Genomic DNA, 15,013 nt, shown 5'->3' on the forward strand with positions numbered 1-15,013 from the left:
GCATGGTGTGCTGGTTTTTTTGAGCTCAGTAGTTTAATTCTTTACAAATATTTTCTCTGTACTTTTGGAGAGGTTTTTCCTCCTTTTTGATAAATTAGACTTTTATCAAGATGATTTGATGTTAAGATTTGAAAGATTTGGGGACTTGTTGTTTCTCTATTTTGTTATTTTACTGCCTGTTATTTCACTGTTATATTGTGCATTGATCCATTCTTTGCATTCAATGAGAAAATATTTTTGAATTACCAACTTGATAGAGATTGCAAAGGGGCCCAGTGGTGGGGATGAATCTGCCAGGCAATGACTCTTTTTTTCTGCAAAGTCAAAATCCATATGAGAATGTGGAAAGCGCGAAATTCATTGCTCTGTGCAGTTATACCAACAAAGAACAGATGATGTTTTTTAACCAAGACTATAATCATGTTCTGCCTGCAAGGACTCCTTGCATTTGAAAATGTTTTAAGAAGTCTGTTTCATTTCATTCAAAACATTGGTCTAGTTATCCTAATTTTCATAGAATGAGACACTAATGAAACTAAAGTTCCTTTATGCTTAAATCCCATTCAACCACATTTGTACCAACTGGGACTTGGTTACATGAGGATTTAGTCTTTAAAATGGTGCTTCTTTATATGTAGGGGCCGAGAAGGTCTTTGAGACCGTGTCTGTACTTTTAATTCTCTAGTTGGACATAATAGAATAATCACAGAATCAGTATTGAGCTGAATAGCTTTGATCCTACTGTTTCCTCCAGTGAAAAATGGAAGGTGTAATAAACCCACTTTTCCAATCCTGCCTGTATGTGGTATTCATCTCAGTGATAAGGAAGGTACTTATGGATGGTTTGTTTTAATTGCGTTGATGGGGAGAAACAAACAAAATTAATCTAGACCTTGTGTGTAAGTAGAGCCAAGTGTTGTTACCCAGTTCCTCAGACAACTCCTTTCAGAGCAGTGGAGGTCAGAGAGTGAACCTATTCTGCTTGGAAGCAGGACTGTGGGCCTCAGTTTAAGAATCTACCCTTTCTTCTTCGGTTTGTTTTTCCCCTGGTTGTAGAGAGGCATTTATTTTGCATTTGACTTAGACCACAAGAAGCTTTATTTTCACTTGTGAGAGCTGTTCTGCAAGAGTGAAGGAGCCAGTTCCTCCTTTATGCTTGCAATCCAGAACAGATACAGTCTGGGGTGTCTCTGCTGGTACCCTGAAGGGCTCAGTTTCACAGGAGACAGTAGAACAGGTACCTCCTGGAGTTCTTGGCCTGTCTGCTGATATGCCCTTTGAAGCTCAGTTTAATGCTAGTTCTTTTTGTGTGAGGAAGGAAGAAATGTTTACAGGAATTGAAATGAACACTTCATTTTACCTGAGCTGAGTCTGAAAAATACAAAGCAGGGAGTTGTTCAGAGGTCTTCTCCCACCTTTCTAACGTGTACCTTCATCTCCCCCTGCTAGAATCCCATCTCTGAGCTTCTGGACACCCACTCCCTTTTCCCACACACTGCATCCGTAAACTGAGATCTGCCACTTTTCTCTCATCTGTCAGCCTTGTTTTCTTACTCTCCCTGGTCCCTGTGCTCCTTGTATCACCTGTGTCCTGGCTAGAAACCATCACATCAGCGCAGTGACTGGAGTGCTCTAAACAGGCTGGAGAGATGGGAACTGCTGCCCGTCAGCTGACTGCACATTGCTGGCCCTGTGGAAGCATCCAGCCCACAGCATGGATAAGTGCCTTCATGTCTCAGCTGGGAGCTGTTGCTCCATACCACTCTGAAGTGGTTCAGGTTGGACAGTTTGGGGACCTCTGAGCAGAGACCAAAGTCCCTTTATGAGCATGTTTTTTCTTGGGCCAAGGTTGATCTGAACTCCCATCTCTTAAGTATGAAAATACCAGGGTTTGGAAGAACAAGGCAATATGTGCTGAAAAATACCACTCTCTCTTTCAAAAGTTTTATTTATCCACTTCTTTGTCCAGTTTGTTAATGACTAAGTAGAGGTTGAAATAACAGAAAAGATAAGTCTGAGGGGGTGTTTTGAGGCCATGTTTAAATATAAATCTGTTTTCCTAACATATCCTCTTTCCTTCCTCTGAGACGTTTACTATCTTTTTTTGTTTAGAGCAAGGAGAAGGAATGAAGTGTGTGCCATCACAGCCCTTGAACTTCTTTGCAAAGCTGGCGCTGCTTTCCCCCTTCAGTTCACTTCTTGTTGGTTTGCCTCTCTGTCTGCCTAATGCATCAGCTTGCAGGAGGATCCCTTATAAAATGGAAACCTTTCCTGTGAGGCATTCCTTTCCACCCTGTAAAAAGTCTCCGCTGTAAATTTGCTGCAGTCTTACTAACCACTTTGCACCAAAGTCATAAATTTAAATAACTTCACAGAAGAGGATTTGCCTGAAAGTGGGTCACACGAACAGCTCTCTTCAGACAGGGGCTGGCACAGTATGGTACAGTGGGCTTTCTCCTCTGTAATAAAATAACATAAATGACAGCAATTAACTTGCTTGTTCGGCCACAAGGCTTACACCTCTAGCACTTCTGTTCACTTTGGGACAGGTTTTAGGCATGGAAGGAGTGCAGAATATGGAGTGCTATCTCCATAATACCCGAAGGCTCCAGACATTTAACCGTTTAAACACCTAGCTCAGGATTGCAACAGCAAGATGTTACTCCTTCTGTTAGCTAATAACAGACACTTAACTTGAGGGAAGTTTGGATGTGAATTTTGTGGCTGACTTCTCCTAACAGCAGTTACTTCTGGAACATCTGGGCTTTTTGTCTGTATTCAGAGGCCCCCAAGCAGCAGTGGGGGAATTGCTTCTTGGTGGTTTGGAGCAGTGGCTTCCAGCTGCATACAGGGGTGCACTTACAGCAGCTGTGAGGGAAACACCTCCACACCCACCAGAACTCACACTTAGCTGCCTCACTTGAATTTTGATTCCTACCTATTTCTAGCAGGTGGGAAAGAAGGATGATGTTGGCTACAGGAGGAACTCGCAGCTTATTGCACATGACAAAGAGAGGATTACAAAACTTTAAAGCTGCTTGAATGTCATTTATTCTCCCTTAGCCTCTTTGAACAGTAATGATGTTTTATTATCACAGAATCATAGAATCATTTAGGTTGGAAAGGATCTTTAAGATCTCCAAGTCCAACTGTTAATCCAGGACTGCCAAGTCCATCACTAAACCATGTCCCTAAGCAGCACATCTACACGTTTTTTAAATACCTCCAGGGATGGTGATTCCACCACCTCCCTAGGCAGCCTGTTCCAATGCTTGACCACCCTTTCAGTGACAAAATTTTTCCTAATATCCAATGTAAATCTCTCCTGGCATCACTTGAGGCCCTTTCCTCTTGACCTGTATCTGGGTATTGGTACCTGTATTGGTATCTGGGCAGCGCGTGGGAGGTTTGGGGTCTTCAGCTGAGTCCTGTAGCACACTGCAGTCATTCCAGGCCCTTCTCTCCAGCCTGCTGCTCTGCTTGGTCTAATGCAGTCTAATAAGGTGTCCTTCTCATTGCTTGCAAGCTACCGGCAGTGATACAAATAATGATTATTACTGCATGCCGCCACTTTTGGCCTTACCTTTTACTGGATAATTTTCCAAAAGAAAAGCTTCAGTGAATGAAGAAATCATGTTTCTTCACTGAATAGTTGCGGGGGGAGGGAAAGTGGCAAACCTACAACCTTGCACATGTAAAAGCAATGAACAGTTTTAAACCTGAATCTTCCAGAAGCTCTGCTGGGCCATGAGATGACTGTGTCATCTCAGTACAATATTGCTTCTGAAACCTAGTACTTATAATTTAAGTTTCAACATTAACTGTTGCATGACTGATCATTTTGACAGAAACATAAGGCTTCTCTGAAGTTTGCATTGCAGAGTAAGTGTCTGGTCTAAGTTTAATTGACTTAGTTGACAAGTATTTTGTGACTGTCCTGGGGAATCAGTTTTCTTGCCTGAGAGATGACAGGAAGTTCCCCGACTTTAAATCTAACTTTCTATCTGTCATTCACTCCTGGCTTTTTAACAGTATGGACTGTCTGCCTCAAACAGTTCAATTTTCAACTTGCACATGATCATTTATACCCACATAACAATTGGGATTTTGTTTCTGAATTTCTTTGATTTGTCTGGCTTGCTCTGTTCTTGCAGTGTCATTTGAGGTACAAACAAGTCATCCATCTATCTGTTCATCTTGCACAGAACTTGTCGTAAGCAGAGATGAAGGTCTTGGGCACCTGCCTGCATATGTATATGTGTGTATATGTATGGGTCTCTGGTTTTAATATGAGAAAGCTCAGGTTAAGTGATAGTTCAGAAAACTGGATCATGCGGCATTACTGGAAACACTTCTTTATGTTGTCATTGCTGATTGCAGCAAAATACATTTTCCTTCAGGGTTATATAAATTTTCTCCCATTTCAAAGACACCAGAATGGTATTTACAGCTAAGGGGCTCCCTTCTTTTCAAATCTTAGAAAATGTGTAGGATGCCTGATGGCATGAAGCACTATTCTGATTTTTAGATCTGGATATTGTGGCATCCTATTCTGCTCCTTTAGTTTCCCTTTTTGTTACTATACACTGTCACTCTGCTGGCCTGCTTCCCTCTCCTCTGTGCCCATAGAAAGCTGGTTTGCTTGGGGATAGAATATCTAAGAAAAGAAGAAAAGGCATGTGTTCCCCATATATGGTGAACCTACACATATTTAGGAAATGTACTGGTCTCTTCAGGAAGGTGGATACTACTTTGGAAGGAATCCTTAATTCTTGGCACTTTGTCTAGGTATCACGAGGGTGAGAGCTCACACTGCAGTTGTATAAATACATTGGGAAGGTAGGAAATAAATGTGATAGTGCCATCTGTTACATACCAGTTGTGATTACCTAGCTTATGGAATGATCTGAGATGGCCAATTAATATTTCCGGGCTGAACCCTTCTCTGTGGCACAATCTTGATGCAATTTCTTTCATATTTATCTTCAGGAGCTTCTGGAAGTGAGAAAAGGGAATCTGGTTGTGTGACAGCAGCCCTTGGCAACACATGGAGTCACAGTGTCAACACCAGGCTCATACTACAATATCATGACTTTCCAACAAGACAGGTGAGAACTTAACAACAAAGAGAATTTAAATAAAGCTACGCGAGTAGTGCTCAGTCAGATGGGCTAACTGTGTCCTTCAGCCTCTGTGGTTATGCCACCTATGAGAACCTGGCACTCTGCAGCCAGTTGCTTCTTTGGGGTGGAGGGCAGTCAGTATCCTTTGTTTTTCAGGGATGATCAGTCCTGCAGTACCTTCCTGTGTTAGGGTGGTTTTATCTGAGTCACAGGACCTAGCATTGGCCTGTTGGCACAGGCATACAAGTTCCTTGAGCTTTTAGTGCATTTCATGTTGTGGAGATGAAGGGTAATCCTTAAAGTACTTTCCTGCGCAAGGATTTTGGGGCTGGAGTAGGAAGCTAGCCCTTTCACTGCTACGATTGTTTTGCTGTTGTCCTTTCCACTCTTTCTGCCAAATTTCAGCTGTGGCTTTTAGGACAGGGAGCACTCTATGTTCTGCAGGTACTGTTTGTAAGGGGAGGCTTGCTGCCTGCACCAGCAAGCTTAACTTTGAGCAGAAGCAGTTTTCCATAAGTATGCCTGCAAAAAGGAGAATGCTTACCCTTTTCACTAAGAGACTTCATGCTTTTGAGTGAAATGCAGTAACAGTTTTGACTGCAATCTTCACCTCTTAATTAAAAAAAAAAACTGTGAAAAACTAGGAAGCAAGACATTTGGGGTATGATTGAGGGAGTAATTTTTTTAAAAAAAACAACCCATGATTTCATCTGTCCCTTGGGATATCTGCAGTTATAATCTCTTTTGGCTTTGTCTGTTCTGTTTTTGCATTCCTGTAACTCTTTCCAGAGGCTGTGACCCTCAGTCCTAATGTTATTGATTTTCTGCCCATTAAAGTAGAGAGCTGTCAGAAAAATAGCTATGCAAAATTTGTACCATCTTACTCCTGTAGCATTACTACCCACATGCGTTCAAATTGGTGCTCCTGATTTTACTGCCACAATGTGAGGTTTCTGACTTTCAGGTTCCAGACTTTAGAGCCAGAGGGAGAGGAAGCCATCCTGTTTTATTCTGCTTTTTAGAAGTAAAATTATAAGAATGGCACTTCCATTCTTGCAAGTGGTGGGCACTGTGAAGCAGTGGTAGTCCTCTGGGCTCTAAGGTAGCAGGTTAAGTGTGTCAAATGCAGGTAGAAAAGGCATCTTCTGGACTCGCTTCTAAAGACCATGCACATTTGCATAGAAACATACTCTTACTGCTGCTGTTCTTCTAAGTTATCTATGTTCTGCTTCTTACTCTGGTCTGTAATGAGTTCTCCTTTTCTACATGTATGTGCAGAATACGAAGCTATTCACAAATTTCCTGGATGGCTTTGGAGATACATGAGAGGTGGAGTTGGCAAAGGGAAAAGGGCAGAAACTGGGCTCTGTGCTGCTTCATGTTGCACAAAGTCGGCTAAAAAGGATTAAGAACATTCTTCTGCGGGAGGAAGGAGGGAGCAGTTTTCCTAAAGAACATTCAGGTATTAAATGTAGTTTTTCCTGATTCTGTTTGAGAAGTAATAGATCACAAGTATATGAAATGGTGTTTTCAAGCCTTTAAAATTCCATTATAAAAAATATGTCACGATCCAATTAACAAACAGTAGAATTTTGCTCTGTTCCTAACTGGGTTTATGTGTGCTGCATTGCTTGCATATGAAGCCATGGGCTCATTCTGTTTTAATTAATCAGAAGAACTAAATCTACAGTGAGGAAAAAAACCCTTGAAGTAAACATCAGTATATATTATTAAAGTCAAATTAATTTGAAACAGAAGTGTGATATAAATAGTGATATGTTGGTGAAGTTCATAAATGAAATGGGATATGTTCATAATATCCTGTAATTATTTTCCTGTTGCTGTTAATCTGTGTCCTTTTTTAAGATAAATTCTCTTTCCTTAAAGTCATAGAAATCTTTCAGCTAGATGTGCAGTTTCCAGTTAGAGGAAGGCATCTGGAATTACCCTACCTGTAGCAGCAGTGTATTGATTAAATTACTGTAGTTTTACACACATATGTTCTTTTATAATTGCTTTATACCCACTTTCAGAAATGAATTGTGAATAAAGGTGCCTCAGTTCTTGAGATGCCATTTCAGTCATCGTGAGGTGGTTCTGCCAGCACGTGTTGAATATCAGTGCTTTGAAACCCAACACTTCTTAAGGAAGCTTAACTTGGAGGTCCAAAAATTCCCAAGTCAGTAATCACTTTTACAAATTCTTATATTACTTTATTAAAAAAAAGAGAAAAAAGGCCTGTGATTATCTATGTAGTCTTGGTATTAAAGTGAAATTCTGCCTCAGGAAATTACTCAAAGCACACAGTTGTTCCAGAGATTTGGGTAAAAAGTAGTGGAAAACCAAGTTTTCCCTGCTTTTCAAAATTTGTAACCCTGCAGAATCAATACTGTTGAAACAGTAACCTGTGTTTTGTTACAACTTGCACAGTGGACACAATTTTTTCTTTCTTCAGTCACTTGACCTCCTGAAGATGCTCTTCTGGCTCTGCTTTCTCTCCTTCTTTCCCTGGAGGAGCTGGGGCAATGGTGACAGTCTGGGGGATCTTCCTTTACATCCTACTTCCATGGTAGTAGAGGCAGTGTGCTGATCTTCTGTGGGAAATCCAACCCATCAAGAGAGAAAGCAATCTCTTGAGATGCGCTGGGCCATGAGGCCCAAGGGTGGTATTCTTCAAAACGTGAAGTGATAATGTAATAGTTAAGGAGGATTCAGGCAAGTAGCTTTCCAGAACCATTGTATCTTCTGAACAGGCCAGGCCACTGGGCTGCTAGGTACTTGTTCTCAGTCATGCGGTATTAATTTCTGGGAAAACTCGGGGACATAAGTCACTGTTCATGCAACTTTGGGGAATGCCAGGGCAGCAGGTGGCAGAAAGAGTATGCAACAAACCTAGGGAAATTAAACACAGAATTCCTACACAGGATTTTTTATGTATATTAGGTAAAAGATTCCTTCATTTTGTTTGTCCAGCAGACATTTTTTCAGCCAACTATCCCTTTTTCCACCCCACCCTCCGTATGTCTGCTGAACATTAGTAAGAGCAGCCAACAGCAAAGTAATGAAATTTCTGGACATCCTGCCTGCCTTAAAATCAATTAAGTTTGCTTTATTGCTTGGATAGGAACAGTTTTCTGAACAAACAGATGTACTTTCCTCTTTTGCCCCCTTCTAGAAGCCAGTGTTCTGGTTTTTGTTTCCTCCAGAAGCAGTGCCAATGGGGGAGGGCAGAAGAAGGTTTCCAGTCTGCATTTAAATTCATTATGCCGCTAAAACCCACAGGCATGGACAACAGTAGGAGTCTCTTAACTTCTGAGGTGGGACTGAGCTGCATGACTTCCACAGGAGCACGGTGGCATAAGAGCTTGAGAGAATGTGGGTAAAGTTGTTTCACACAAATGGGTTAATGAAGGAAATCTCCTGTTATCTTTATGGATACTGATACTTGGTTCTCCCTGAGCATTCTTGTAAGTGGTTAACCATGACATTGTTCTCCTGAAATCCACACAGAAACATGCAGACCCTTTGAGTTTGGGCTAAAACCAGCGGGGCTGCGCTAGAAACTGTCAGACTCCTCAGTTACCCCTGTGTGTATAACTATCCTTCTTTCCTGAACTGGAGTCAGCAGGCTTCAAGGTTACTGTTTTCATGTATGCTCCTGCCTTTGGGGGACAGCATGGTAGGGTTTAATATGTTTACATACTATATTTAACATTTTATTCCTGTCTGTTGAACACAGGGTACTGGATTAAGTGAGACACTGGCCAGGTCTGGTATGGCCACTTGTACAGGCCTGGTGTGTTTTATAGTTTTCAAGGGATTTGTGAGACTCATAGTATTGTGTTAATGTCTGTAACATGTTTTGAAATTCTCACATAGGAAGTACACATAGAGGTGTTACTTTATAACAAATCAGTGTTTTCTTGTGGTATTTTCAAGAAATCATTTAGATTGAAAAGGATCTTTAAGATCACCAAGTCCAACTGTTAACTCAGGACTGCCAAGTCCATCGCTAAAACATGTCCCTAAGCAGCACATCTACGTGTTTTTTGAATACCTCCAGGATTGGTGATTCTACAGGGCGCAGCCTGTTCCAATGCTTGACCACCTTTTCAGTGAAGAAATTTTTCCTAATATCCAATGTAAATCTCCCCTGACATCACTTGAGGCCCTTTCCTCTTGTCCTGTCACTTGTAACGTGGGAGAAGAAGCCTACAGCTTCCTTTCAGGCAGTTGTAGAGAGTGATAAGGTCTCCCTGGAGCCTCCTTTTCTTTGGACTAAACAACCCCAGTTCCCTCAGCAGCTCCTCATAAGACTTGTGCTCCAGACCCTTCACCAGCTCCGTTGCCCTTCTCTGGACACGCTCCAGCACCTCAATGTCCCTCTTGCAGTGAGGGGCTCAAAACTCAACACAGTGTTTGAGGTGCAGCCCCACCAGTGCCCAGTACAGGGGGACGATCACTCCCTTGCCCTGCTGGCCACAGTATTTCTGATACAAGCCAGGATGCTCTTGGCCACCTGGGCACGCTGCTGGCCCACGTTCAGCCGGCCGTCAGCCAGCACCCCCAGGCCCTTTTCCCCCAGGTACTTTCCAGCCGCTCTGCCCCCAGCCCGTAGCGCTGTGTGGGGCTGCTGTGACCCACGTGCAGGACCCGGCACTGAGCCTTGTTGAACCTGGTACAACCAGCCTCGGCCCACGGGTCCAGCCTGTCCGGATGCCCCTGCAGAGCCTGCCTGCCCTCCAGCAGGTCAACACTCCCCCCAGCTCGGTGTCGCCTGCAAACTGGCTGAGGGTGCACTCGATCCCCTCGTCCAGATCGTCGATAAAGATACTAAGCAGAGCTGGCCCCAGCACTGAGCCCTGGGAACACCACTTGTGACCGGGCACCAGCTGGGTGTAACTCCATCCACCACCACTCCCTGGGCCCGGCCGTCCAGCAGCTTTTTACCCAGCGCAGAGTGCACCCGCCCAAGCCGTGAGCAGCCAGTGTCTCCAGGGAAAGCTGTGGGAGATGGTGCCAAAGGCTTTACTAAGGTCCAGGCAGACACCACCCACAGCCTTTCCCTCATCCACTAATCAGGTCACCTTGTCACAGAAGGAGATCAGTTCTGTCAGGCAGGACCTGCTTTTCCTAAACCCACGCTGGCTGGGCCTGACCCCCTGGTTGTCCTTCATGTGCTGTGTGATGGCGCTCAGGCTGATCTGCTCCACAACCTTCCCTGGCACCGAGGTCAGGCTGACAGGCCTGTAGTTCCCCAGATCCTCCTTCTGGTCCTTCTTGTAGATGGATGTCACATTGGCAGACCTCCAGTCCTCTGGGACCTCGCCAGTTAGCCAGGACTGCTGATAAATGATGGAGAACAGCTTGGTGAGCTCCTCTGCCAGCTCCTTTTGTGCCCTTGGGTGGATCCCACCAGGCCCTATTGACTTGTGTGTGTCTAAGTGGTGTAGCAGGTCACTGACCTTTTCCCTTTGGATTATGGGGGCTTTATTCTGCTCCTTGAGTCTTCCAGCTCAGGGGGCTGGGTACCCAGAGAACAACTGGTCTTAGGATTGAGGTATGGGCTGGAGCTTTCAGGCCATGGCAGGTGACTTGTCGTGCTGCAATTTTCCTTCTTCAGGTGAAGTGTTTTGAATACTTAAGTATATGGTGACTCATTCTTGAAAAAACAATAAAACAAAAACCTCTTCTCTCATTCAGATTAATGCCAGGCATAACTTTTGTTGTGTCCTTGGTTACAGACCAGCTGTTTTGTCTTGCTCTGCTTAGTATCATATGAATAGACCCTGAATAAGCATTCCAAAGTTGCAATGGTGAAGTAACCATGATACTCGCTGGAGTGGGGAAGGGCTGGGAGAGAGCCAAGGGTAGTGGGGATGAAGCTTTATGTTTATGTGACTTGCTAAGGCCAATTGCCATGATCCTTTATCTTAATTTTGTTACAATTCTAGTGAAGCAGTTCTTTCAAATTCTGCAGATGTTTGGCTGTCACTGTACCAGTCATTGAGAAGTTATATTAAAAATAGAAATAATGTAACTTGTTGCAGTCATGATGGCTTCAGAGCATAAGTGAGACCAGATTTCTCTCTCCCTGTAAAACATTGAAGGTAGTTGTTATGTGTACTCTGTAGCTGTTGGATAGCTGTCCCATTTTAAAGATTAACACCAGGTAAGGTTTTCATCCATAAAAAAAGGAAGCAAATAAACCAATTTCAAACAAAGCAAGTAGGCTATGGAGAAGAAACATATACCAAGTACTGCTATCTGGGATTAACACTTCTAAATTTTGATTTAGTAATCTGGAGGATAGCAAGTACAGTAATGAAGCTTGGAAATGTTATCCTGTTTTTATTTTGTAAACAGCATGGATGTGTTTTCTTCTATTAACTTTGTAGCAGTTATAGCTACCTAGTAAAGTTGATGAAGAAGAAGAAAATGCAATGGAAAAAATGTATTTTTGATAGTCTTAAACATGGTTTTGGAGTCAGATGAGGAGGATGGAGATAGTTACTGGTGCTGAGAAATGCAGACAGAAAGCTTTTCATCTAGTTCAGTCTTTGACACAGTAGGGCAAGAAAGAGCCTATAGAGAACGGGACAGTGAAATCAGTGAGCGGCCAAAGGAAGTGACCGAAGATGTATGAAGGTTGCCCAGTTTTACCTGTGAGGCAGGAAGCATTACTCTTTACATTGTTGTCTGCTGAGCTAGAATTTGGGGGGATGCAGAAAGAGAAGTCCTGGTATCCTAAACAAGTACAGAGGAAAGCTCTGTGTGTGGGTTTTTAGCAGAAGTATTAAGACAAATGGAGTGCCATTTAACAGCTGCAATCCATGTTGGGAAAACCTGTCTCTATATGCTACATGAATCATGTGCATTGTACAGTAATGCAGATTATGTACACAGTACAATACTTTTTTTCAAGTGTTTAGACATGAGAAGATCTGCAGATGGCAGTGGATAATGAGGTCCAGTAAGCAGTGACAGAGAAGGGATTTGGCTATCGGGTTGTTTCAAAATGGAAGTGATGTAAACTGTATATCTGTTCTAAGCCATCTTATTATATAATGTGCTTATCATATGGAAAATCAGCTCTGTGAAAACATGAAGATAGAGGGGGGGTAATTTTTATATTTTTTTTTTGTAAGGCAAGAATGATGGTATGGAGTCATGCAAGGGATATGAAATTCTGCAAGAAAGTAGTTTTTTTCAGGTTCTCCATTACGGAGTATGCTGCTTTTGAAGAAATAGCTGTGGAAAGACTGTAGGAACATGTATTTGAGTTGTGCAAACCCTTCCATTTAAATAAGTGCTTTTTTCTAGGCAACACAGTTTACTTCAGAGACTTCTGCATCACCTCTGCTATTATTTGAATACTTTTAATCAAGACACAATGAAAGGTTGTTATAGCCTCAAATTTCTATGCATGTGTACAAACCACATCCTTTAAAATACAGAAATAAGAAACTCACGGGTTTTCTCTGATTAAAAAGCCTCTAGACTGATAACCCTTATGACAGAAATCTTTTGCTTGTCCACAGATCGTATACAAGCATAAGCAGCAATATGAACTTGAGTTGCATGTGAACAGGATGAAACTGGACACAGTGCACAACCCCAGCATAAACAGATTATTATCGACACAGTGTGATACTGACTTAATCCAGCAAAAGTGCCAAATGAAAGGGTGCCATAGAAATAGAGACAGTTCATTAACAAGTATTTGGAGCTCAAACATCACTAGGTCACTCACTTTCCCGACTTGCGTGTTTGTTCATGTCTCTGTTTGCAGTAAGCTTCCTTCTTAATGGACTAGTGGGGGATGGTCATAAAATATAAACATCACTGTAGCCCTGTCTGCATTAAGTGGGACTGGATTTATGGCCTTCTCCTCTTAACAGGACGCTTTTATACAGAGAAAAATGTTTCCATCATTCTTAAACAAGAAGTCATTTACTCAGGTGCTTATATAACACTAATCAATTTGTTATCAATGAACCTAAATAGAAATGAAAGGACCCTAGATAAAATGGAAAAGAAAACCTTTAGTTCATCTTTTTGTCTGTCCTTTTTTGAATAAGCATTGCAAGTTTTCTTAATGAAGATTATTCTGATGTCAGATTATTAATGACAAAATATAGCAGCAGGTTTGCAAACTGCAAACTCATAAATCTGTAGTTCAAAGTACCCTAAACAGAGAAGGAGGAACATTTCTGAGGCAGAGAGGCAAAGTCAGTCACTAAGTTATACCAAGTCTTTCTACCAAGGCTGGTGGCAGAGGTGGCTACTTTCTGTTAGTTATCCTTGACTGATAGGCCAGTCAGCTCTCAGAGGAGACTCTGGTTGCTGCTAACCTGCACCAGTTACACGTTAACCATCTTATACTATATTTTCAAATTACTATCCATTTACTGACTGATCTCTGCAATGCCTGTGCTGGGTGCTAATAACCGAGGAAACTGAGGCATAAGTAAGTAACTGGCCAGAGTAAATCCTTTGCAGCCGGGAGCAGAGCTGGAATCTCTTCACTGCCACTTATGTGCCACTAAGGTTGATCTTGCTCAACCTTTACTGCCTCTGTTTCAGGCACTTAAAAAGCCTTTGTACTTCCTTTTAGTATGTAGTTCCTCAGCTGTGAAGGTACTCCATCTCCCCTCTCCAGTTTACTCTGTAGATTAACTCACCCACTGAACTGGTTTTAACTGTGGTCACTGACTTCTCTCCTGAGTGTTTCTCCTTAGCATGCCATAAACTTTACTCCAGCAGTGTTCGCCATTAATAAAATGTTAATGAAACTGAGGCTGTGGCTTGACCTTTATGGCAAAATTCTCTCTCTGCTTCCTTGTTTCCAGTTTCTGTTGATACCACAGCTGATTTTTCTAAGCCTCTGCTCTAGAAGCCACTTTGCATTCCTATGTCTCCTCTTTGCAGACATCAGAACTGTTCCAAGCTGCAAGTTTCCAACAAAGTCAGTAGCTAGCACTTAAATTTTTAGATGATTAAAATGCTTGTCCAGCCTCTTATCTTCCATATTGGTTAATGCAACATCTTCATTTCTAGTATTATCAACTTCTTTTTTTTTTTTGTCCTCTTCCAAACATACCACAGAAAATAGGTTTGTTACTTTGGTGAGACCTACTTAGTCACAGTGACACTGTTGTTTTAATTTTTACATATTTACTCAGTTCTGTAACTGAGGAGAAGGCCTTTTGCCGTGGTCTAATTGGTAGTTGTGCACCTTCATGTTAATCAGATAGCAATTCTCAGAAATCGGGGCTATGTCTCCTGTTCTTTATTGGGAACCACTTAGAGATCAGGATAGGAGGGGTTAGATTTCTATAACAAAATCTGTTCTGAATATAAACTGAGAACTTCAGTCTGTGACACTTAATCCAACACCCTTTACAAACACTGTATTTACAGTTCACTAAAACAGCATAAAAATGGGAGAGAGAAAGAACCAGATATGACTTTCAGTCTCTGGTCTGAATTGTATGAAAAATGCTCTGTTTGTAAGCTTAAGCCCCTTTGCACAGTGGGAATGAACACAAATTCCCATCCTGTTTATACAGAATCACTTTTCTGATTTTGATTGGACTTCAGAGTGAGTTTTCCCTTCAAAACAGAGTGGAATTAACCTAGGGCAGATTCTCTCATCAATATCTAAAGTGTCATTGCTCCTCACATCAGAATGGCAATGTCCAAAGTTGTTTATCTTTGGAATGCCTTGGCAAATCCCACTGCCTCCTGTCTTCTACCAGATCCTCTCTTTTTCTGTCCTTTTTTTCTTCTTTGTAATTGAAAACAAACACATTAAAATGCCTAACTCAAATTTTAAGTATTTATTATTTAGAAAAGTTCAGCAAAGTCTGTCTTGGAATATGGTATGC

General features: G+C 42.0%; 1 protein-coding gene and 1 long non-coding RNA gene across 14 annotated transcripts in view; one reads left to right on the forward strand and one right to left on the reverse strand.

Annotated features, from left to right (window-relative positions):
- The window catches only part of RAD51B (RAD51 paralog B), a 431,140-nt gene that overhangs the window by 235,530 nt on the left and 180,597 nt on the right, over positions 1–15,013 (forward strand). For 12 of the 13 annotated variants that reach the window (XR_013929636.1, XR_013929637.1, XR_013929638.1 and 9 more), the window contains one exon: positions 4,990–5,108. The exons of the other annotated variant lie outside the window; for it this stretch is intronic. Coding sequence is in view for 6 of the 12 variants with exons in the window: in XM_080396524.1 (XP_080252650.1) it covers positions 4,990–5,108 (119 nt within the window). In the remaining 6 variants the exon portion in view is untranslated. Of the gene's footprint in view, positions 1–4,989; positions 5,109–15,013 lie in introns of those variants that run through there. 13 annotated transcript variants of the gene reach the window in all.
- LOC308067544 overlaps positions 12–15,013 on the reverse strand; it is a 166,607-nt gene continuing 151,605 nt past the window's right edge. The window contains exon 5 of the long non-coding RNA XR_013929645.1: positions 12–3,247. This is a non-coding gene — a long non-coding RNA (uncharacterized lncRNA). The remainder of the gene's footprint in view (positions 3,248–15,013) is intronic.

The sequence above is a fragment of the Falco punctatus genome (assembly GCF_963210335.1).
Source record: "Falco punctatus genome assembly, chromosome: 7".
Classification (NCBI taxonomy): domain Eukaryota; kingdom Metazoa; phylum Chordata; class Aves; order Falconiformes; family Falconidae; genus Falco; species Falco punctatus.